Source organism: Dermacentor variabilis, chromosome 5 (assembly GCF_050947875.1).
Source record: "Dermacentor variabilis isolate Ectoservices chromosome 5, ASM5094787v1, whole genome shotgun sequence".
Classification (NCBI taxonomy): domain Eukaryota; kingdom Metazoa; phylum Arthropoda; class Arachnida; order Ixodida; family Ixodidae; genus Dermacentor; species Dermacentor variabilis.
Genome location: NC_134572.1, coordinates 39159458 through 39184495, shown reverse-complemented (window position 1 = coordinate 39184495; position 25038 = coordinate 39159458). Strand labels below are relative to the sequence as shown.

General features: G+C 44.2%; 1 protein-coding gene across 2 annotated transcripts in view; it reads right to left on the bottom strand.

Annotated features, from left to right (window-relative positions):
* Positions 1-25038, bottom strand: part of LOC142582439 (atrial natriuretic peptide receptor 1-like) — a 279999-nt gene that overhangs the window by 119715 nt on the left and 135246 nt on the right. For both annotated transcript variants that reach the window (XR_012828436.1, XM_075692164.1), the window contains exon 2: positions 16509-16620. Coding sequence is in view for 1 of the 2 variants with exons in the window: in XM_075692164.1 (XP_075548279.1) it covers positions 16509-16620 (112 nt within the window). In the remaining variant the exon portion in view is untranslated. The remainder of the gene's footprint in view (positions 1-16508; positions 16621-25038) is intronic.

Below are 25038 nucleotides of genomic sequence, written 5' to 3'. Positions count from 1 at the left end.
GGCTTAACGAGGCTGATGATCATAAGATGGCACGCAACTTGTTGACGGGACTGGCAAGGACCTCGTACACTCGTGGACAACTTTTCTTTGTAACGAAGAGAAGGCTACGGGGGCGGAGCTTGTGCGCACATATTAGCACGCAATGGAGTCCGAACGTGTTCGGCAGTATAGTTTCTGTTTAAATTCTCCCGACCTTGCATAGCTCTGTTACTTTAGCCAAGGCAGATTTTCGAAACTAGTCCATGGTTGTAGACATCGCTTATGTATCGAGTTCTTAACAGTGAGCAACGGCAACCTGCCTCACCGCCCTGAAGGGGCCGTATGACGTCAGCGCCGGTGAGGACGCGCAACCGACCGTTGTGGTCGATAGAGTATACGCAGCATAAATCAGCTTGCGCACTCGTTTGTACAGGCTTATAGTTGTGATTTCCAGGTGGGTTCAGCGGGTTTCCGCGTAGACGTGCACATGTTTTGCACGCTTTGATAGCCATTGGTGCTGAAATTCGGCGTTAGTTCTCAGCAGAGCTGTCAGGCAGGAGAGCTTACAGCCGGGGCATCAAGTGGCGAACACTCACATGAAAAGCAAGGAGTAATAAACAAGAAAACCAAGGAGTTCGTCGACCTCCTTGCAGAAGACACGGACGCAATTTTGTCGTTGAGGAATGTGCAAAACGTACAGCGCCCTTGTTTTTACGTAAACCGAAAAGGGACAAAGTAAGCAATAAAATAAAATTTTAGAAGCTGACTCTTACGTGTCGTTTCAAACTATATACTGTCAAAAGCGAAAAAATTACGTTATTTATTTTCCATGCAAGAAAACGCGAATGAAATTGCGGGACTACTTCCGGTAGTGGTGCCATGAGAGCGCTTTGGTTCCTTAGCTTTCACTTCAAAAGTACAGCTAGGAGCTACACGGACATTGCCATATACCTTCGGTGTTTTGATTACTTCTGGAGAACATGTTCAAGGAATGATTTAGCATGGTGAATCAGGTTAACATGAGATAATGAAGTTGCGGTGATTAACCAATATTAAAGAGAGCTCAAACACTTCACTTAATCTAAACATGGTAACTTTAGCATCTCAGTACGAAGTGCGCATTACTCCCATTGCATGTGCACTTCATTGTCGGTTAAACTTAGTTGACACGCGACTTCAGGTCTATTTAATAGTAAGGGGTGTTTTTTTTTCTCCCTCTGTTTCCTCGCCTTTGCCCCTTCTTCGAACGTTTGTGATAAGATGAAAACCGGAGCTAAATTGAAAAGCCAACAACAAATAGGACGCCGAGCCGTGCCATTTTTCTGCTATGCAGAGAAGGTGTTTTTCCAGATGCGCCCGATTGAAACTCGCACAAACGACCGGTGCTCCAGAATTGTGTTAGGGAATCCTAACTTGGTCTTATGCAGGCTGCCTCTATAGGGTGACAGAGGAAAATAGGTGAGAAACAAAAAAAAAAAAGAGGATGCGCCAAATCCCAAAAGAATTGCGATTGTGCGAGGAGCCCTGCGACCATGTTGGCCGGGTGTTTCGCAGCCCACGGCGGTGTAAGAATGGCGCCTCCTAGATTGCTTCCCGGGAAGACCCAATGCGAGTGAAGTCACCGCAGAGGCTCTTATTGTTTTGTTTCACATGAGGAATTTGGTTTGACGGTTTAGTTTCCATGTGCAGCAACGTTAAACCCGTACGTTCCAAGCTTATTATTTAGTTATTGACCATTTATAGCAGCGGTAGGTACTGCTAGACATGATTTGGAGGCTACACCTGAAAAATAAATGCATTAAAGTTTTTAGTTAATTTTCTCATTCTTTTTTATGGTGAGGAGCCGGCGTTCTCTCTGTACCGGTAATAAATTTGCCCTAATGAAATATTCTGCCAGCAAAAGGCCCTGCTAACCGCATCTGTTAACGATTATTGTGTTTTATTCTAATTATTTCTTGTGAGCCGTGATATTATAGGCCCCTGTAAAGAGCTATGGACAAGCAATTTAGGTATTTATTAAGTGCAGCTGCCTCCTTTGGCACATATAGGCAGACCGGCTGAGTATTTTTAGCGTCGGCACTAGTTTACTTGTCATTTGACTGTGCATGATCGCGCAAGCATACTTCGGTATATTAATGAAGTCCACGCAGATGCTGTCGCTTCTGACACTAAACGAAAATGATTGTTTGAGATGAAGAGAATCAAGACACATTATGGTCAGAAAAATAACTACTGCATATAATTCTAACCATATAAATATAGTCTGGTATAGATGTCAACGTTTCACATCCTCGTGATGGTTAGTTCTTATGAACGTACTTGTAAATAATGGCGGTGTCCTAAGGCAACATGGAACACACAGGTCTTTCACTTCACCCTCTGTGCCTTTGTATAAACGCTTGAAATAACAAAGGCAAACAATTGAAGAACGTGCGACAATAACTCCATGAAGAGAGCATGTAAGGACAAAGTGTGATAAAAAAAAAGAAAACGGATGGCTAGTGGGCTTCATTTTCTACTACCTTACTAATAACCAACCCGTAATCCATAGAAGCTCATGTATTGCCACTGAGACGCGGTAAAATTCTTTCCACTATACAAAACTGCAGAACTGTTTAAAAAGTGAGGATGTGATGTGATTTTTATGACAGTAACTGCACGCTCTATTCGCAAGTCTGTTCCTTCTGGCCGGCCAACGCATATTTGCCGCAGTTAAGAATTTAGGTTCTTGCTTGTTTTGTTTCAGTCAATTGCTTGGGCAGGTATGCTTAGAGTAGGGTTGTCACGTACAGTAAATACGTGTTCGTCAGTAATCTCGTGCAACAAAACTGTGAGGAACGTGTCTTGCGGCTTGCGCTAGTAAACACGGAGTTGCATACTTACAAGCAGCCACAATGCTTTCCTAGATGCTGCATCACAAAGTGCATAAACCCATTTAAATATTGCGCATGGCACTTGAATACTTTATTCCTAGACGAAAGTTGCACTTTGTCCAAAGGAGGAGATATTCTGTTTAAGAAAGAAGTCCTTTTTTGGCATCACAGTGTTCATGCCTATGGTTCATTTGCTATAGAGGCGGTATGACTACCTTTGCAATAACGCCAGACTGCGGCCTCAAAATCTTTACAGACACTTAATTCAAATAATAACGTCGTAATCTCATGCGTTCAAAATATGTCACATCTAAGCCATAGCTCTGCTTCATTGCTGAAAAAAAAATATTGTTTTGCAAATCAAACACCAACCATATAGAGAAAGATTGATAGTGCTGGCAACGTCTTCACTCTTGTCCCTTCGTTCGGGCGTCATCTTGTCGTCTAGGTGAATATAAACTCTCGTCCGTCATCCCACTGCGAATCCACGTACCACATCGATATGCGTTTCTATATACACGGTCGATCAGCCACTGTTTTCCAACTTGACATCGGCCTACCAATGGCGAACGCAGCAGCGACGCCGTTTTCGAACGAGAGTGCTGGCACTCTGTGCCTGCCGCCACAGCACCGCACGTCAATTTGCTTTCCGCGCCCACTTAGTAGGCGTAGGCTCCAGCTCGACAGGTTGATGAGACAACTGAGACGCCCATAGGCTCTCGCTGTGCCCCCTATCTTTCTGTCCCGACAGAGAGTTTGTTTGCGGAGTGTGCTACGTCGCAATGTGCGTCGGTTGTTGCAGGGTGAAGGTGTGTTGCGGTGGTGAGATTTCAATATAAAAAAACGGAAAAGAAAGAAAAGAGCCTTTCGTCCTGCAGGAACAGCCTAGATTATGATCGGCTCCAGACTGGAGGAAAGAAGTAGGTCGATCGCCCTCGCCTAGTCGACTGATGTAATCCTAGTCTGGAAAGTCGAAACGCGAGCGGAGCCACTACATGGGCGACGAATAAATGGTTCATAAATAAAGCGCTTGGCACTGCTTGTTACAATGCGAAGCAAGACACGTTGACTAAATGGTGAAATAATAAAGACCGGGAGAAGTATTTTGTAAGAGTCCACCTAGTGGACTGTCCATTTCGATCGCTGCGTATTGGATGCAGCTTTGCGAGCGAGGAGGAGCTAGACGAGCGGCCTCAGCCAATCGGCCGCGGCCGAAATGGACAGTCCATTAGGTTGACTCCTACAGAATACATCCCCAGCTGTACAGCATACGCCCTCATGGCTTAACTATACAATTCTTATCTCTTGCGTGAGAAGCAGCAATCTCATTTATTATGTGAAAGCCGTATATGCCTACGTTGACGGTGTGCTTGGCGGTGACCTTGGCCAAACTGCGCCGTGACGAAAAGTGGCCGACGCGGCATAGAGTGAAATCACGTGAACAAATGCTAGGTTTCGGGTCACATTTCTCAGGGAAGTTACTGTAAGCAAAATAAATTAGTGAGTTTGAAAAAAAAATTCGCACACTTCGGTCTGGGTGGCAATGTTACCCAGGCCTCCGGGGTGCGAGGCGAGCAGGCTTCCCTAAAGACATGCCTGCTCCACGGTTCTGGCTTACTGAGAGTGTGCCTAGTGCGTGCCTGATTGCACACGTCACGTGGTCACAGAGACGCGCTCGTGCCAGTGCTCGCGCGTTCGTCGCTGTCGTCTTCCACAGCTGGCTGCGACTCCGCTCATCATGCCAGCAATCCCATACTGCTCCTCGCACTCGTGCCACTGCTTGCGTTTTCGTCGTCGTCTTCTTCCACCGCTGTTTCTGATGCCGCTCATCAAACTGTGTTTCCATACTGCCATTCCCTCTAACATGGCCCTGACGGCAATGGTCCGCTACCAGTAGGTGCAGCCATTTCGCTTAGATATGAACAATTGCGACAGTTCTACATAAACGTATCTTAGCCGTGATGAAAAGCATGCCAAGTGTGCAATCAGACTTTCGCCTTAACATTTGCAAACGTGTCAAACTTGCTTGATTTTTAAAGTGAAGCTTTCTTTCCTCTTTCTTCGACTTTTAACTAGTGCTGCTGCTGCTGCTGCTGTCTTGCACACAACTTTGGGGGGTGATTCAACGTGCATATACATGGCAATAGTGTGACAGAAAGGAAAGGTGACGCGAGAAGCTCGTTTGGACATTTGCACCGCGCCTCACGTGCACAATGGCCCCTAGAGCTACTCGGGCATCGTCACGACGGCATTTTGACAGCTGTATTTATCCGTGACCCCCTTCCCACCAAAGAAAAAAAACACATAACAGGAACTGCAGTGACTACATTTTTACAACGTGCAACCGTCCAGAGGTGGACGGGGGGTGTACAGGATGGTAGAGAGGAGGTAGGGCAGAGCAGGCAGAGAACTGGTAGGACCGACGCAGCCAAGAAAGAAGGGAATAACAGCCTTGGCACCCTTCGCTCGCAACTCGCATATATGGGGGGAGGTGACGTGAGAAGACGAGAGAACGCTACTGCTAGACGCGAAAGCGGTTGCCGACAAACTCAATAAATTTACGTTCAAGGTACAGTAGGGTACGTTTCCGCTAGTTCTGAAAAATAAACACCATAGAATTTTGTAAAGCGGACCGCACGGTGTGCAGACTCAAAGCCTCATAAAAGCACCGCAGTGTCTAGTCGACATCGTAGCGCCTTAGCATCTAGGCGTCGCACGTCATACCAACACTTCTGTGCACACAGTGATAGCTTCGCGGCTGTGGCATTGCTCGAGGTCGCGGGTTCAATCCCGACAACGGCAGGCACAATTCGACGGGAGCAAAATACAAAAATGCTTGTCTGCTCGTGTGCAGATATAGGTACTCGTTAAAGAGCCCCAAGGGGTCAAAATTATTCTACAGTTTGTCACTACGGCATGTCTCATAATCCGATTATGGTTTGGCACGTAAAGCCCCATAATTGTAAGGATAAGCTGCTTTGGAGAAGTTGTGGTGCAGTTAGCCAAGTGTGCGGTTAACGGCTGCTAGGTACGTAGTCAACATGCATGCTGCACGACAGGTCATTAGTAATGTAAACGTAAAGTGATTCATCCCAGTTAATGGAATTTAGGGGAGGTCCATTATGATAATACGTATCGATTGCATTTTAAGGCACTGGGTTATTCTCATAATTAACACTGTTGCGCAAAGTGACGAAGGGAGAAGGCGTAAGCTAGAAAAACAACACACGACAATTGAGCGCGAAACGAGACCTCATTCTCTTATATTGTTACTGTTTAGTCGCATAAGCCATTTATCATACCATAAAGCTACACGGAAATAATCATTTTCAATATTTAACGAATCGGTGGTGTTTTTGTTATTTTGTGGTAAATGACGCAACAGTCGGCAAAACGTTGAACAGATTAAAAGGTAATATTGTCAGGAAGGTCATCATTGTAAGCAACAAACAACAAAGGCCGCAGTACGGACCATTGTGCTACGCCGGATACAACAAAAGAGAGAACAGATGTGTAATTGATAGCAGTTACATATTTAGTTTCATTAGAAAGGCTTTAATCCAGTTAGATACGTTAACATCAATATTGGTTTTACTAAGCTTGAAAAGAGCCAAGTCATGCAATACCGAGCCATATGCCTTAGCGAAACTAAGAAAAATGCAGTCGGTTCTTTGCAAACGTTAATAGCCTCATGTCACACAGGAAGGTTGTCCCCAAATCTGTGCTAGGATTTCTTAAAAATTAAATTCTCCAGAAGTTTCATTAGGTCCAAATACAGTATATGTTCTACGATTTTGCAAGGAATACCTGTTAATAATGTGGAGCGATAGTTATCGGGCAAATGCGTGTTACCTGATTTGAAGAGAGGGACGGCTTTCCCCACCTTCCAGTGCTGTCGCTGGTTAGTGCAAGACACGGTAAAAATTGCTCACAAAGTTTCGAGAGAAATATGACCATTTGCTAGGGCACGTTGCCGGGCTAGTTGGTTTGGATTCGCAATAAACATGGAGCAGCTCAATAGGACAGCAACCAAAAATAAGAAAGACACCATACGCAGTGATGACTTTCAACTAAACGTTTTATTTGATCGCATGTGCTGTTTGTATGACGACGGAGGTTCGATAATAAAACCTAGGAGACAAACATATAAAGATACAGTACAGAACCCACACGTGTCATCACTGTAATCGCATCGCATCTGGTCGTTTCAAGGCGATGTATCTAGAAACCTCGTTCTCCAATAAGGCCAAAGATGGAAAGCTCACACATTATTCTTCTATTGTGTCGATTTCATAAGCTTCAGTTATCACTCGTGTCATTGTGCCTTGAGCCCTTCTTAGAATGGTGGTATTTTCGTAGACTAGGGCGCAGCCGCAATCCCGGCAGTGTATTCCTAGATTGCCTGACAGCGCTTTTTGACATTGTATTGATATTCTTAAAGATCCTAGTTAAAGCACCCTCCGGTTTGACCTATGTACGCCCTCCTACATGAAGAATGTATAAATTATACGACGCCTTGCAGGCAATCCACGGTTTCGTCACGGTGCTTAATGGCACAATCGGGCTACTCTCTTCTGTCCGCATTTACGTTTTTGCAAAGCCGCGCCAGATGTCCGCGCCAGATTTGCTTGCTATCCTTCGCAAATTATGCGAAGTGGTGTGCAAGTATGAAACTTTGGCCACCGTGTTTGCTTTAGTGCTGTTGGTCCGCCACTGAAGTTTGCCCAAGACTTCCTACTCACATTTTCAGCTACTAGGTGAATAGGCTCAGAGAATAGCCCGAGTCACTTAGATACTTATCCTGGGCCCACAAGTTTGTTTCAAGCTTACGCTGACAAGACTTCATCAATGAATTTTCCAAACGTAATAAGCCTGTGTTTGCAAAGTTCATTGATGAAGTAATCAATGCTTCGCTTTTCGAGCGAAACTACGACTCCTTTTTACGTGTTTTTACTCTTTGCGGTGCCTGCCATTTTTAACCACGGCACAGTTTCCCCAAGGGCACCGCCAGCATCGACACCTATGGCTTTCGCGTTAAAATATACTTTGCTTTCAGATAAAAAAGATAACATAGAAAGAACACTTTAGCACCAGAAACACTCAAATATACAAAGGTGATTGAAAAAAATAGAAACGACAGATGAGAATGAAGGCGAATGTCTGCACAAAATCGTTCCCAGTATTCCGAGCACCTGCCCGCGTCCTTATAGCAAAGTCATTCACTGCACTGAAAGCTCTTCTTTCAAGGCCACTAACTGCACATAGTCCTAACTTCGACGCACAGCTGTTGCCTTTGTTGGACGTATAGCGGGCAGTCCAGCAGCCCGTGGCCTACTTACGCGTACGCCACTCCACACGAACACGACTCGGAGCTTGCACAATTGATCTTATACAGTCCTTTGTGTAAGCCACACCACGGCGAGAGCGCTGAAACAAGCTTTTTGCACTTAGCAACATGTTCCCATGTGCAGCGAATTTCAACTATGACACACGACAGCGATCTTTGGGACCCTTCATCGAAGAACGCTGCAGATTATCTTCTCCCTAAGAGTTTTCGTAAGATGTTCCTAATTTCGTTGCTGAAAGGGCGGAATGGCGAATTCTTTTCCAGATTCGTGTGCACCATTTTTCCAATTCGTTCACTCGCACGTTTACAATTATGTCGGTGTGACTTGGAACCCACTGAAATGACATTTCATGGTCGCCAGTTTTCGTAATTTGTGTCAGCTCAGCAATTTCCACGATTAGTCTGCTATGCACTTTTTGCCTGAACGTTGCAGAGCAGCTCAATTCAGGTGGTGAATCTGCGCGGACTACCAATTTATCTGGAGGCTGGCCAGTCGCAATAAACTTTGTTTCTTCCAAAACTGTGTAGAGTTCTGGCATCGTTGGTGTCGTAACACGACATAACCTAAATATGCGTTGCAGTACTAATGCCGGTATCGCGAAATAAAACGCTGAACTGTCGTTTATCAGTCATCTGTGTACGTTAGGTTTGCGCCAGCATGCTGAATGTACATTTTAAACAACGCTAATTCTAACGCAACGATTGCCGAAACTTGAAGCTTTTTCTTCATTCCCTCAATATTTTCAACACTCGTAGCTCTAGAATCATCCATAACGGCAGTCATTAAAAATAAAGATGAGTTGTAAGCGTGCGCTTTCCGTGTCTTTTATTCTGTTGTCCGTGTCTTATTTTTTGCACCTAAAACCATTTCTAAAAAGTCATTCACCACCGTGTAGAAAAACCGGAATGATATAAGTTCACGTTAGAGAACCCCAGGTGATCCAAATTTCCGGAGTCCCGCACTACGGCATGCCTCATAATCAGATAGTGGTTTCGGCACGTAAAACCCTATAATTAAAAAAAAAAAACCGGGAACTATTGATTTGTACCCGACATATTGTGAATGTAAATTACATCGATTTCTCAGTGATCGGGAGCGGAAGACTGTTCAGGACAGAAAAGAGCGTCTCGCAAATAGGTTTATCTGAAGCAGACGGGATCGCATTTAGAGAAGAAGGTAGCAAGGTGCGTAAGTAGGCTTTCAGACAGTAATAAGAAACAAATTTGCATCTTTATTTAGTTACACAGTCCAAAAATTCCGATTCTCTGCTGTGTAAAGCCGCACACATATAGCTGACACAGACATCACGTTTCATATTGATGAAATAAACCTCCATTAATTCCCGTGATAAGGAATCGTTGCTTTTACCAAGTATACGGATGTTGGAAAGATCTGGCCCGCACATACATGAATCACAGTGCGTAGGTATATGTGCACGAATCTTATTCTTGATAAACAGCTTGTCATTGACGCAAAGGCCTGTCTGGCTGATATGTACCCTGTCGCAAGTAAGTGGAACGTCGTACACCACGCCGACTGCGCAAGTCACACGCAGCCTTGCATACTATGTTCCACAAAGGGTCAGCTTCTCCGGCCCCGAGATGCATGGGCTCGGTTGCGTGTAAACATCTATTTATTTATTTATTTATTTATTTATTTATTTATTTATTTATTTATGATACCCTCAAGGCGCGAAGACATTACAGAGGGGAGTGGACAGAGGGATACAGAAGGGGTTCATTGCGTAAAACAATGAACCGACTAGCCCAGCAACAAGCATTCATATACTTCTCAGTGATCACACTTCCAGTAGCTTGCGGCGTTAATGCTCAGTAAACGTGAAAAAAAATTTCGTAATGTTTTCTCTCTCCTTTGACACAGGGACAGGATACTCTCGTGCTTCTGTGATGACCAGAGTGGCTGACGTCGACTTAGGAACTGCAAGACAAAGTCGAAGACTTCTTGCAATAAATAGGTGCACCTCATTGTCTCCTGAGCATGGTATATCATGACGTACTGGCAACGAGTATCCTAGCACTGATCGTACTAAAGCAACTTGTGTAAAGGTTCCCCATCGCACTCCAGCCACATATATCTGAATTCGAATAATACTTTTCTCCTTTCTTTCAGTAGCTTTGAAGTGCATGGGTGGGTCCCCAGTCAGCGCCCATGTAGAATAATTATAGAAGTCGATGGATTTTTACTATTTGTAGCAAGTACCATGAAAACAGGTTTTAAACTATTTAGGACGTTTTAGTGTGTATCGTAGCACTACTGACTAGTCAGCCCAAAAGCTAATGCCCCATTCCTGCAAAAATTAATTCTTTAAGCACCGCTTGCAAAGTTCCTTCTGTGATCTGCGGTTTAAAAGTTAGAAACATGGCTAAGACGATGCGCAACAGAGATAAGGTGCCTCAAAAAGGCTGGCCTACGTTTCGTAGGTGGACCTGTCTTCGTCAAAAGCGCCCTTGTTACCCTCGGCAGGTTAGCTTTAACAGGTTAGTGGGGTGACGTCACGTGCGGTCATTGTTGGCAGCGGCTGGCGGTGAAGGAAGAATGAAAATAAAATGAGCGCTGTCGTTTGACGTTTCTAGGCATGGTTTCTGAGACGAGGGTAAGAGAGCGGGGGGCTGGGAAGGCGACAGGAACAAAAAAGAAAATTAACATAAAGAAAGCTTCCCCCCTGTCGTGTGCGAGATTGAGCCGCGATAACCGGCTCACCTAGACACGCTTTCACTCGCACTTACAGCATACGGCGTGCGGCGACAATTTTATCGCCCTTGGAATTTATGCAGAACCTTAGGGGGATGCCGGCGGCAGAAATGCGCTTGGACTGTCCATATAATTGCTATTGAAATAAAAAAAAGGAAAAGGAAAAAAACATGAATGAAAAAGTAAGAAGATCTGAAGTGTTTGTCCCGATGTCCAAATGCAAATGTCTTCTCCCTATATTGAGCAACAGATGTTCAGCGAAAGGTGAAGAGGCAGCTGCGAGATAACTCCGTTAATCAATGGGGAACTTAGCACGCTTCCCTGCTGAACTTTATGCGTCACTAGTCTAGTCGGCCAGACGTTACTAGTCACTACGAGGATCCGTCTGGCTGTGAGAGAACTGCGTATCAGACGTAGCGTCTTTCCTCTAATGCCGAGTAGCACTATGCCTTCAAGGACATAAACGTGACTAGCCAGGTCGTATGCGATGTCCAGGAATATGGTAGTTGTGGAATTTCCTCTTGTTCTGGCGTGGTCCATACAGGTAGAGGAGAGAGATAAAACTTTATTATGTCCTTGATGGGGTTCAGGGCTGGCGGGGGTTGGGAGACTAACCCCCAGTCCCCCCTTCCTCAGATGGCGGCGGATCCATATTGATGTCTATAGTACAGCGCCCCGAACGAAAACTTGATAAATTTTGATGTAGCAAATTTTGTACGTCATTCAACCATTGTATTCGTTCATTGATACTCTTTTCTATTACTTTGAAGATGCAGTTTATGAGGTGTACTATCCTAAATGGCTCAGTTCCACGGAAGTTTTTCTAGGATTCAGAAGAGGCACTACTCACTACTAGTAGATGCTCCTGCCAAGGTAGTAGTGCTTATTTACCTCGTTAAAGGTGGAAACAATGTCTCAGAACCCGACAAGCCTTGGTTCAACAAGACCTCGACTCGCATTCGCGTCCGCGCGGTGGGCTAGTGCGCGCGCTTGGACGTGTGCGATGTCGTTGAGGTTGGGAAGGGAATCCAGCTAGGAGTCAAGATGTGCCGGGAACCACGTGATAGTATGTGGACCTATTACTCTACCATCGATTATTCTATTGAAGATATCTATGAGATCTATGTCCGTTGACTGTTTGATGACCTGATCTCTTGAAAAATGACATTTGGCTGTTACGCGACTAGTAGCACTTTTATTTACAGTGCACGTGTACTCTTACTTAACGAGGGCAAGTGTAGGTAACTTTACCTATTTTAGTTTGTTTTTCATTTGTTAACATTTTTTGTAGACTTTCTATGTTTAGTGCGTTTGTGATGTGTGTGTGCAAGTGTCTCAACTGTGCATTGAGAAAGCCATCACTTACGTAGCCTACCTGCCCATCAGTGTACAGTTAATGAACAAACAGAAACAACAAACATATATGTCTCATCATCATGACAAGGCGCCGTCAATTTACGAGGCGCTCAATGCATGCATGGTCTCCACTAGTTGAACGTTTATGTCAAACACTAGAAAATGTGATTTGAACCCTTTCTATATTGTATCTTGAGACAGCCTTACTGATTCTTTGTACACTTAGCTGCCAGCAGCTATACTGGTAGGCGAAGGGATCTAACAACGTTGCATGCTTTGCTGCTGGAGTAGGTGGCGTTAATAAGCTACACAACTCATCCCAACATTTATGTGCCCCCTTCTGAAGTTCCTTCTGCATTTTGCCTTGCACAAATTGAGCCTCACTGTCCCCAAAAAAGCACGAACTGCAGTATTCACACATTACCACGTAGGCGTTCGTATTCACCATCCACACCTCTGCACGTGCCTGAAAGCGTGGCTAGCCATGTCGCTTGCTCTTTTTCCATACTACCTATGTGAAATCAGCAGGATTGCGTGATCTTTGCATGCCCTTTCTGTTTAGATGATGATACGTTGCCGAGTTCACAATTCGATCTTTGTGTCATAGAAGCTTACAGCAGTGAGGAGGGGGCTAGACACAACATATTGCAACGCAAAGAATCGTACCTATGTATCTAAGGATGTCAGAGGCTGCGCTACAGCAGACGCGTATTGCCAATGAGGAGCTGCCACTTAAAGCCAAGCATGCCACCACCATGAAAGAATGCCGACGTAGCCCCACATTTAAGCCAAGGATACTATAAAGCTCCCTCGAGAGCGCTTCACATCCGTAGCTCCTAAAAGACAGCGGGTACGGAAATCAGAAGTCACATCATAGAGATTCGTTGGCAATGCGGATGTTGGGAAATCAGAGACAAGATCAGAGAGACGCCACGTGCAAGACGTGGCAGGGTAATCGTGAGAAACTTCAAAGGATGCTCCACTGTTTTCTTAATGCTACTTTCCAAGAAATCACCATGAAAATGAGGCCCGGTTATTGAGATATTGTTGTAACTCTGAGAATCGCCTACATATATGGCAGGTGTCTTTGATGCTTGCCGTTTTTCGGTAAGAGTACAGCACAGTACCATGACTTTGGCAAAACTAGGCGGGAACCCACAGTCATAGGGATTCTGTTTCCGCTTTCGGAAGACAAAAGACGGCTTCTCTCTTCTGGCTTCGCGCTGCTTTAGAACATTGTCGACATTACGTTGCTGTTTCTTCCTGCGGCCATAGGCACATTTTTCCGTAACCTATCATAGACTGAGTGGTAATTTCAAGTAAAGAAGACGAACTTGTCATACACAACCGTGATTAAAAACAATCTACCTCAAAATGTGGCAGAACAGTTTCTGCTTAAGTAACTTCCTTTTTAAATATGTCAATTTTAATGCAGTTTTCGTATCAATTTTATTTCGGTTGCGGCTTTCTGCCACAAAATATGCCACATAGTAATTAAGCTCGAGTGATGTTCTAGTCTAACTGCCTCATTCTGCAAAAGCAAAGATATTCTGCAATTATAGATTACAATACCACCAAAGAAGTTTCTACACGCCACCATATCCAGAAGACAGCAACTAATACCTACTCGTCTTGATACGATGTGTCTACATTTGTTTACGGATCAATGTAACACCATTTAGGAGGAATGATTGTCGGCTAAAATGAAACAATAACATTGGATGAATAAGCGTAAAGTAAAAAGGCTACGGTAAGAAGTTGTGCTTTCCCTGTTTGTGCTACTATCCTGAACTCAAATCCTGGGTGTATTTTCCTACGACTGCAGTGTTTTTTTAACGTATAGTGCATCAGATAATAAACTGCAATAAAACAACCCAATAAAGCCAAACTGTAACAGCAAACCATGCACCGAGTAGAATATGTGTGGCGGCAAATTATGTGCACACAACGATGAAATGAATCACGCACATAATTCCTAAAGAGATTACAGAGTGTTGCGGTGCTGGGGCATATGTCTTAAAACGAGAGGTCCTACTAGACACTAAAGTATTAGTACAACCAACATGATGAAACCCATTCTTATGGCCTTTGTTTGGTCCATTAACAAGCGTGCGCTAACTCTCTCATATGAAAGCTGCCGTACATTGGGATCGAAGCCATAAAGGGCTGCTTTCTGTCAACAGTGATAGGCATGGCTTCATTCCACGTCAAAATATTTATTGTAAATATCATTCTCCTGTTTATCAGGCGAAAGCCGGCCCTGAATGCTTTCCTTTTCATGGCAGAACACTGCTATTCAAATACCAATAAATTCAGTATAACATGCCTGGCCTGTGCACAACACGTAAGGAAAAAAAAAACATATAGCTGAAAAACAGTGCCGACACATGCCATTAGGGATATATAATCAGACCTCGTCGTCATAGTGCTGTGAAGATTTGAGCACTACAGAAAACTGGGAAGCGAATAGTGCGACGCCTTAAAAGTGCTAGTGTATTATAACTTCTCCCTGGGATGGAGGTATCACGTCTCGAGAGCACAAAAAAAAAAAAATTTGACGAAGGAGCTGCAGAGACATGAGAGGCATCATGTGATTTTTTTTCTGCTTTAAAAAAATATATTGGGACTGTGGTAAACAAATTCCATGCAAAAGGGCCGTCACACAGCTTCGAATATTTTTTTTTTAGAATAGCGCGGCGCTATTAGCGTATATACGCGTATATACAACACATGGTCTTTTCTAAAAAAATCTTTTTCATATGAGAATGTTATTTTATTCGTATTCTCAGTTTTGCTTGTTCAACAGTAGCGCTGTCTTGTTCGCAGTGTTGTATTGATAATTTCTCTGCAATGTTGGTGCTCCTTATGCTGTTATCTAGAACAGCGCATTTACAAGTATATTCATTATATATGTACGTTATGCATAGTATATAACGTATAACGTGTGGTATATGTATATGTTACATATGGAAGCGTATCACAGTGTGCAGCACCACATGGACAAAAGCAATAAACTACATCTTGAGGCAAGTAGTCGCCGGTGCCACTTTCGCGCGTACGCTAATCTCACCCTTTGATCGTGTCAATAAAGGAATGAAGCTGCCTTGTGTATCGCTCCCGATTTGATGCATTTCGAACGAGGCCTTTCATAGATTTGCCCCGTGCACTGGTTGTAACAGTCAGCCTTTCTTTATCACTGCGATATTTTCTTATGTTGCTCTTTTCTTCACCTTCCAAATCAAAATTCTTTGAGGGCATGCTCAGCCAGTCACTCAAAGTTAAAAAATCTTCGGCAGAGCTACCTTTTTCCGTTTCTTTCCTGCTTTTTCCCGACTTTCTTTTATAACGTGATTTTTCGTGTTTGTTTGATTTTATATGAAATGTGTGTTAATGTATCAGATCGGTCGATGTTACTTGATAACAACGCTCATTTGCTGTCTACAGATATCACCATCAATGTTGTTATTACGAACCGAAGGTCCCACTACAGTTCTTTCACTTTGGGACTCTCATCTGTATATTTGTGATGTTTTAAACACTTTCTTTTGGAACCAATAAAGCTGAATTTGAATCTGAATCTGAAAGGCGGCATCGTCAATGTTGCACGAACGAAAGAAACTGAAAAGGGACATTGATTATCAATCATCGCGCATTTCGGGTTTCTGCCTGGTATACATTACCGTCACTATAGGTGAGTGGAAGGGCTAAGCAGCATTAGAATTTTACAGAAAAAGAGACAGCAGAGCCTAACAGATATTGCAAGATCATGACACTTCGTTCACTCCCTGTAGACGCATGGACCGAATTCACAATGATCTTTGTTTCTAAACAGCTTTCTCATTGGCCCGCCACATTCGCTATGTGTTTTACGTTCGCTATCCCGATTTATTGATGATTAGCCTGTCGAGAATAATATGCCTTGCAAATTCGGTCATGTTTTATTGCAGTAAAGCAAATACTGAAACCGTATGATCGAAAATACCTCGAAAGCACAAACAAAGAAAGCTTGAAATAAGAAAATACATTCAGAAACATTCACGCGTGCATTCCATGTACATATGCATTCAGGTGGTGGACGGAACCAATCAAGTTCGACACCATGCAGAAAGAAAAAGGAAAGAAAATAACTATAATTCGAAATGTGAGCAGAGCAAAGGTCGAACGTTCGTTTCTCACTGACACAAAACTTTCAAGATCGCCAGTGTTGAATGGGAATAATAAATGATGGACGGGGACTTACGTGGTGAATAATTCCACGGAGAAAAATACGAAGTCGCCGTTGTCCATGCCAAGATCATCTGCTGTGAGCATAATCTCTCGCACCGTGTCGGGTGATGCGCAGATGACGACGACTGCAAAAAGATAAAGGAAGAAACAACACATAAGATGTCGAACATGAGCATTCAATGTCATTTTTTTAAAAGCACTCGATAACTTCTTTGTGCGTGAGAGCTTCCGAAGTTGTCCTCCTACACGTAATGTTTCCGCCATTGCGTAAACCACTCTTTCAATCACAATATCGCATAGTAAAGCTGCCAATTGTTAACTGGAAGAAGCAGTAACAATACTAACGGGTAGATAGAGAGAGGCCTGTACATTATTGGCAACTTATTTCGTGATTAACTGCAGTTAGTAGGATGCAAGATGCGTTATTCCAAGCGCTCGAATATTTTCATCATGTAAAAAGGGATTTTTTCCCATATTGTGTTACCAATTTACGTACTAGAACTGTATGCTGGGAACTGCTTTTCAGTAAAGAAAAATCTTCGGGTTGTCTTCATAGCTAAGTATGAAACAAAGTACCACGTGAACAAGTGCGCCGTAGCTTTTTCAATGATATTTGCAAGACTGAAGCGCACTGAAGCTGGTGCTCTCTAGGAAGGGCTTCTTTATAACATATTGTTTAAGTAAAAAAGGCTGGATGTAGTGGATCTATTCTATGCATAAATTATTCTTAACAAGATCAATGTCTAGTGGTGTGGGCACTATGGTACTTAGAAACACTGTCCAGGGGCCCTATAACGTAAAACTATTCCAATATGTTTTTATTCTGATCACCTGACGTCAAATTTGCGTAACCGCCGACGGAAGCATCGGGCGGTGACTCGCAGGGCTATCTGAACAGACCAATTAAATGCTCTCCTCTTGTATAAGAGGTCAATTTTGTTTGCTTTAAAAACGAATAACATTGCCTACAGTGAACGGCTTGTCTTATCTAATTGGCTGACAAGAGGCGAGGAGCACGCTCAAGTGCAGAGGGATTCGAAGGCGGGCCGAGCCAGTGCACTAAAAATCGATAACCGCATGAAGGGGCTGGTGCCGGCGTCTGCGATTGGTCTGCTTTCCCTTACTTAACTTGAGGTGGCTGGTCGAAAATCGCAGCGGCATGCAACGAAAGGTTAAGAATGGCGCTAAAAGAGATCTTCAGCAAAGAAGAGTTGGCCAAGTGAGGTCATAAACGTGCCGAAAGTGCTCGATAATGCTACACGGCCACGCAAAAAGCTTCATTGTACGCAAATAAACCCACGCTCTCCGGCAGGTGCGAGTAGCCAGTGCATGAGCAATCGGCGGCAGCCATCTTTTATTCCTTTCGGAAGAGGGCAGCCTGCGGCTATTCAGAAAAAAAAATCAGTTTTGTTCGGGCATATTAGTGCACCTTCAACGCGTACACGTTCTTCGACGCGGTGAGTTTTCCTGGTTTTGTGACGTCACGTGACAGGCAGGTGAGGTGCAGCGCAAAAACTTTTGACGAATAGCCGAGGACTAACGGCGAAAAGCCATCGAATCAGAAATAACTATTTTTCTTTCGTTCGGTCCCGTCATGCTTAATCAGTGTCCACGCGTCATATCAGATGGGGAGCTGTCACGGTTTTCGTGACGTCATGTGACAGACAGGCGAAGGAGTGTGGTGGTTCAAAAAAGTTTTTGACCAATCGCGGAGGGCTGATTGCAGAATTGGAATTGAAAAGTTTGAAATAGCTTTACGTTATAGAGTACCAGCGCCAGTATTCTATGACAAACTCAAAAATGATTCGTTTAAAACATCAATACTTTCCGTACCGACAACATTTCTGTTACTACCACAATAAATTTATTGAAGGTAACCACAGCTGGGGATATAGTGTAGCCTCTTATAATATTTTCGGCCTCGATGTTGGACTCTCACCAAGCACATGGCAAGAAGACAGCGGAAGATTATGCCAGTGAAAAAAAAAAGACATGACTCTTATTGAAAAAACAGAGCACATGTAACGCATCATGTCGAGTTCAAGTATGTGTAGGTTTACAAAGAAATAGTAAGAAACAAGTAAAAGAAAGCGTACAGCGGAGGAAGAAAAATAACATGCAAACAACCATACTTTTTGAGCTTTCAGAACCCGCTAATGCACAAAAGTTGGGCTTTCGCTGACACAGTTTACAAAGTGCGAGCGTGCGCATAAAGGCGGTAAGAATATTAAGCAAGGACGCAGAAGGCCCGCCTGATTACCGAACACAAGGACTAACCAAGAAAAATTTATGCATTCAAAGCGGAAAAGAAGATTGAAGTGGCGTCAGCAAGAGGAATATTTGATCGGAAAGGTAAACACAGCGGGATTAATTGACATACTACTTCATGAGTGCACATTCCCATTAAGGCATCGCGTGCAATATTGAAAGAGCTGGGAACCAGGGGATGGCGGTGACAGCACTATGGCCCCGAAGTACAAGAAGACATTGAGCCGTCCTCTGATGGCCTAGTTTTCCTTTATTTACACATATCCACGACCAAGTACGCCAGTGCGCGGATTCATACCGGTGGCGAACGATGCGCTGTAATGCAATGAAAAAGAGATTGGAGAGTAAACACCCATTTGTATTGACGGTCGCGATGTAGCGTGAGAGTAGAGGTCGAGTAAATTTGAAGAAGACGTACCGCAAGCACATTATTCAGCGTATGACCACTAGTTGTACGGTGAATTTGTAATAGTACAACCCAAAGTTTCTTCTCAACGCATCAAGGTGCGAATTCAAAATTTCGCACAGTAACAAGCTCTGTCATATAGAGAGAGATCCAAAAGAATGCAGGGAGGTTAAGCAGAGTTAAAGCCTCCAATTTGCTACCCTGCACTAGGGGAAGGGAAAGGGGAGGTAAAAACCGATAGAAGAGCGGGGACAAAAAGAAAGGCATGAAAAGAAGGATGGGATCATTATAGGCTTTCTAAAAGGCCACTGCCAAGCAAAAAGGTGAACAACGCCTTGACCAACTTTCGGTGCGATGACAGTTCATGTCGGCATTTCAAGACTCTCTGTTCTGAAAGTGGCCTGTCGTCAAGTCATGCCAACATGTCCGCTCGCGACAGCCGATGCGCGCTGTATCGAGGACAGTGGCAAAGTACATGTTCTATAGTCTCCTCGCCGCCACAGTGACTTCAAGCTGCGCTCTCCACGTTCATACCGACTTCGAAGGCAAAATATCTTCTGAAAGCAACACCAAGCCACAGTCGGCAAAGAACTGTTGTCTCAAGTTGAGACAGCCCAGATATGAGTCGAAGTCGAAGGGATGGGTCCAGTCGGTACAGACGTGTGTGCTTCAAGCTTGGTTTATTCCATAAAGATCTTATGGCTTCATTTGCAATAACACGAATTTTTATTCCTGCATCTGTTCTTGAGTATGAATTGGAGTCTTGCAAGCCCTCCTCATTTGCAGATTGTGCTTCTGCATCGGCATGTTCACTTCCAATTATGCGATAGTGGTCTGGAATCCACTGCAACACGACGTCGTGTCCTTGCTCGACGAGGTGGTGAAGCAGCTGTCTGATTTCTAGAATTATTTGTTCGTGGGGTCCGCGGCGTAAGGCAGAAACCAAACAATGAAGAGCAGCCTTGGAGTCACTGAAAATTCTCCATCACTCGGGCAGTTCATCAGAAATTACGCGAAGTGCACGACGAATAGCGACGAGTTCCGCTGCAGTCGATGCAGTCTTGTGAGATAGTCGAATCTTTACGGTGGAGATTTTGCAGGCAAGGTGACAGATCCCGCAGACCCATTCACCGTGGTTGAAGCGTCAGTATATAGATGACAATGCTCGTTCATTGTCTCGTACAGCAAAAGCATAATAATAATAATAATATTTGGGGTTTAACGTGCCAAAACCACTTTCTGATTATGAGGCACACCGTAGTGGAGGACTCCGGAAATTTCGACCACCTGGGGTTCTTTAACGTGCACCTAAATCTAAGCACGCGGGTGTTATCGCATTTCGCCCCCATGGAAATGCGGCCGCCGTGGCCGGTATTCGATCCCGCAACCTCGTGCTCAGCAGCCCAACACCATAGCCACTGAGCAATCACGGCGGGTACGTACAGCAAAAGCAGGGAAAGCTGATTGAGTGCTGGAGACGAGAGTTGTGCTTTTGTTCGTATTCATGGTACCATTAGTCGAACTTTTGCTTTAGCCAAGCATTATGGGGGAAACGGAACTCTCGCTGTAGCTGTATAACCTTATGGAAGGTATGCACAATAGGACAGGATTGTCTGACAAAAGGAGCTACGTGGTCGATCCTCTGGCAGTGAGGCTAGGTGATGGGCAGGTGCTCGAGCAAGGTGGTCTTACATGTGCTCTGGGCGCTTCCATGACTATATGGGTCTTGGCTGGGAAATCCTGTGCAATCGCAATTGTTTCAGCTGTTGAAGAGCATCGCGGCAATCAAAGACACACACTAAGTGTCTGGGCCTAGACGCTTCCGACTGCACGAATATTAGATCTGCAGGTGTTGGTCAGCACAGGCAAGCCGTATCGCAAATACCCAAGAAAGACCGTCCTGTATAGTTGCATCATTGCATGTACTCGTACCCCCGGTTTTTCCTCCAAAAAACTTGAACACATTAGAAACATCCATCAGGCGATTCTTTGGGTAGGCCACATGACGACTCCAGCAGTGGTCAGGATCGATGATTACGCCTAAGAATCGATGCATCCTGACATGAGGTGTGCTTTGACCGTCGATAGAGACATCGTATGATCTCATTGGCTTCCGGCTAAACGCGACCAATGCACATTTTTCTGACGAGATCCTGAGGACTTGTCCATTTAGGTACGTCGAGGTAAAGGCCGCACCTTTTTGAAGCTTTGCGCGTACCTGCGGCCGTGTCACACCAGATGCCCAGACGCTGATGTCGTCGGCATACATAGATACTTTAACCGTGTTCGGCAGTCATTCCACGAGACCAATGAGTACTAGGTTGACGAGTGCGGTACTCCACCGCCATGTAAAGAACCAAACTGTCTTTGCGCATACATGAAAGCTGAAAATTTAGATAATCTTTTTAAAAAGCGCACCTCCATTGCCCTATTTGTGTATTGTACTTGGGAATATTACCTTGCAATTTCGAGTTTTTCTCTGCTCGGCTAGTTCGTTTAGTCCATTGATGAATAAAAAATCCCGTACAGGTCTTCCTCAAACATCTCAATTGTAATCGATGCTCAAATAGTAATGAGGTGCTTCCTTTAAGATTGGATAGCACTGTGCGTTCTCATCCACACGGCAGAAGAAGTTGCTTGAAATTACAGAGTTAAGTTCGCAACATAGACAAGCAATGTTTCAAGTAGCTCATTACTTTTGCTTTTTCATGATAAGAAAATGCTGTACCAAAGTACTCCAATACTTAGTTCACAGTCCCGTCACAGATCCATGCATGATTTAAACATCCTTCATCTTCTGTAGACTGAATGCACAGCCGCCACCATACAATCTGTGGTTGCGGCCTCAGCGACAGCTTTAGTCCCCAAGCTGAACATCAGAGAGAGTTACACGACGTGCAAAATAAAAGAAAAGAAAAAGAAAAAGAGATAATAAATGGGCTCTGGTGCAGTCAGGATCACTGCGATAGTGACTTTGAGCATGCGTTCTCTTTACTCCAGCGAAAAAATCGGATTGAAATGGCATGTCATTTGCTGCTAATTGAAAAGCTGGAGAGCTACTTTTGTGCTCTTAGTTGGAATTTCGCAGAACCATCAGTGCTTCGCTGTCGAAAAGTGCCAACGCCTGTACTATCCATAGCTCACTTCACGCTCCAGACAAATCACCCAACTACTATTATTGCACTTTCGAGAAGATGTTTTCTTTCCTACAATGATGGCTGCACTGAGATGAGTGAAGAATGGCCTTTTATTTGAGAGAAATTTTACGTATTTTAATGGTAAACCATTATAAAGGAGGCAAAACAAGAATGCTACAACATATATTCAAGTACCTTACAAAAATGCACACAACAGAGCGCAGCGGTCACTTTCTTAATTCACGTTGACTCCCTAGAGCACAATCTTTTGGCAACAGGCCGGCGCGAGCATTGAAGTCGAGGAAGAGGTGGCGGAGAAAACTAAAGACGGAAAGGAAGGGTGGTCAACCAGATGCGTGTCCGGTATGCTACCCTACGCAGGGTGATGGTTGGTTAAGGGATGAAAAGAAAGAAAGGATATGGTGGGAGCGAGGTACTATCAATGCGAACATATGCAGTCGTCTATGATTTCATGCCTACAATCGGTCACTGAAGCCAGTCGATTTCATGAACCGTGGCAGCAACTGCGCTGAGAGTAACAAACTTCCTGTCGATGTTATAGCCGCGTTACTGTGCAGCGGCACTAAGTTGCGTAACTGTGACCCATCGGCTTACAAATGACAGCCACTATTTTCTAATTCAGCTGACCCCAAAGGAGGCCTTTCTGTTCACTTTCGTTCGCTTCTGTCCCATCCATTGAGGCTCAACGCGTTCTAACACCTGGGAACCTAGCTGCCATCTTTTTTTGTTGACATTCCTTTGCTGCGCTGAAATTGCTGCTCAAGCTATACCGCTGCTGAAGAGCAGTCCTGCATTACGGTCGAACGTAACGGTTGGGTAAGAAATACGAGGGCCCGGGTATGGTACCGCACCTTACTTTCTTGCTGCGTTTTATCTGTTACTGCGCTTGTTTCTTGTTCTTCCATTTTTTTGTGTGACTGGTCTCTCGACCGACTCACAGTTTATTGCGAAAGGGCAAAACACCGTGATGCACTTAGTGTCTCTAATAATTGCAACACCCCTATATAGGTTCAGTTAAAAGCTTGAAAAGGATTAAATTCATATTCTTCTGGTGAAACGTTGGCATTCGTTCTTGCGGAACAAATGCTTTCTTTCTTTTCTTTTCTTTATTGAATCGCACAGGGAACTGAGGAGAGTTTTTATACTGTGAGAGCGAGAAACTCTGAAAGAATGATACAACTAGTAGTTTTTATACAATCACCACGAACACTGCAGTATCAAGAAACAAACAAAAAGAAAACTGCGCCTGCAATTCTTTAGAGCCAGATATTTTTGTCAAGCTAAGTAGCAATTGAGTATCGCAAGATCACTATATGTATTCCTTTTATCAAAGTAGGAGACACAGTGACAAGACGAGACTACAAGCAAAAGTTGTAATTAAAGATGTGGACAGTTTCACATGCGTTTGTCATGATGACTTGCAAGACAAACACGCAAGTGATGAAATTGGCAACTGACAACGTCTATAGCTTTTTTCTTTATCAGTCACGATGCCTAAAAAATATTTGGGCTTTTAGAGCAACTTGTGCTGAGGCCCAATGTCCAATAATTCTGTTTTCCGCAAGAGAACTAAATCGAAGCCTATGATCTGAGTAACTGTGCTAAATGCATGCCTACCATGAGCACCGGAAAGCGTGTGAAGCGCGACCGTATGCTTAAACATATACTGCTGATTGAAGAAAACGGTGTTACTCTTGGAATTAAATAACTACCTTATGGATGTACGTTTGGCAGAGAAGCTGAATGAAAGGACGTAACAAGCAATTTTAATTGAACCGCCTCGATCTCCGGGGCTAGTCCGTTCGCTGGAATCACAATTTTACACTAAATGTAAGCCTGAAGAGAATTGCTGCGCAAAGAGAAGTGCGAATGTACTAGATAGCTGGCCATGAGGCCACATAATTGTTGGTGCAAGCTGTTTACAAACAAAATTAGCTCAAGCAAAATCTGTACGCGACACATTTGAACACTCTGGCGGAAAGGAGAATATAATTTGTAATTGCAAGTAAGGTACCACGTCTTGACATAGCATGTGCTGTAGGTAAAGTGAGGTAATAAAAATACCTTCAGAAAGAAGACTTAGCCTTTAACCATCCTGCGTCAGTTTCTTTACCAATCGTGACAAGACGGGGGTTCTAGTTCATCCGTAATAAAATATCTATCCAATATGCAAAAATTAAGAGTACCCTGCCGCTTTCTTTGTTACACTGGGAAGCAGCTCATGGCGAAAGCTGTCTTTTTGTATATTTTCCTTTTATATCTTTCTTTGTTTAGTTTTTCTTTTGCTTTTTTAATATATCTTCTGCATACCCTGGGTTTCGGGCTTCCTCTTAGACCCTTCTTCTAGCTCGCCCTCCGACCTGACACATTCCCCGCCACTCTATCGGTTGGTCTCAAGGATACCAGGGGGGTTGCTGATTATGCAGAGCAGCGCCCCGAGGCCACAAATCTTGGAAACGCCCGACGATATAACGCTGATCCGGTGGCGTCATGCGAAAACAAGCTTTGCGAGCGGTTATCGAACGGTCGGAAACGTGCAGATCGCGCGAGGTAGATTGTGCTATATAACCTTACTCCCGGGCATCGCTATGATGCCCAGCCAAAGGGGGCGGCGGGAGGGATGCCGGCACAGGCTGAGTGAGGCGGTCGCGCCGCGTCCATTCCCGAGGCATGTCCGCCAGCTGCGCAGTGGAGAATTCGGAAAAGAAGCT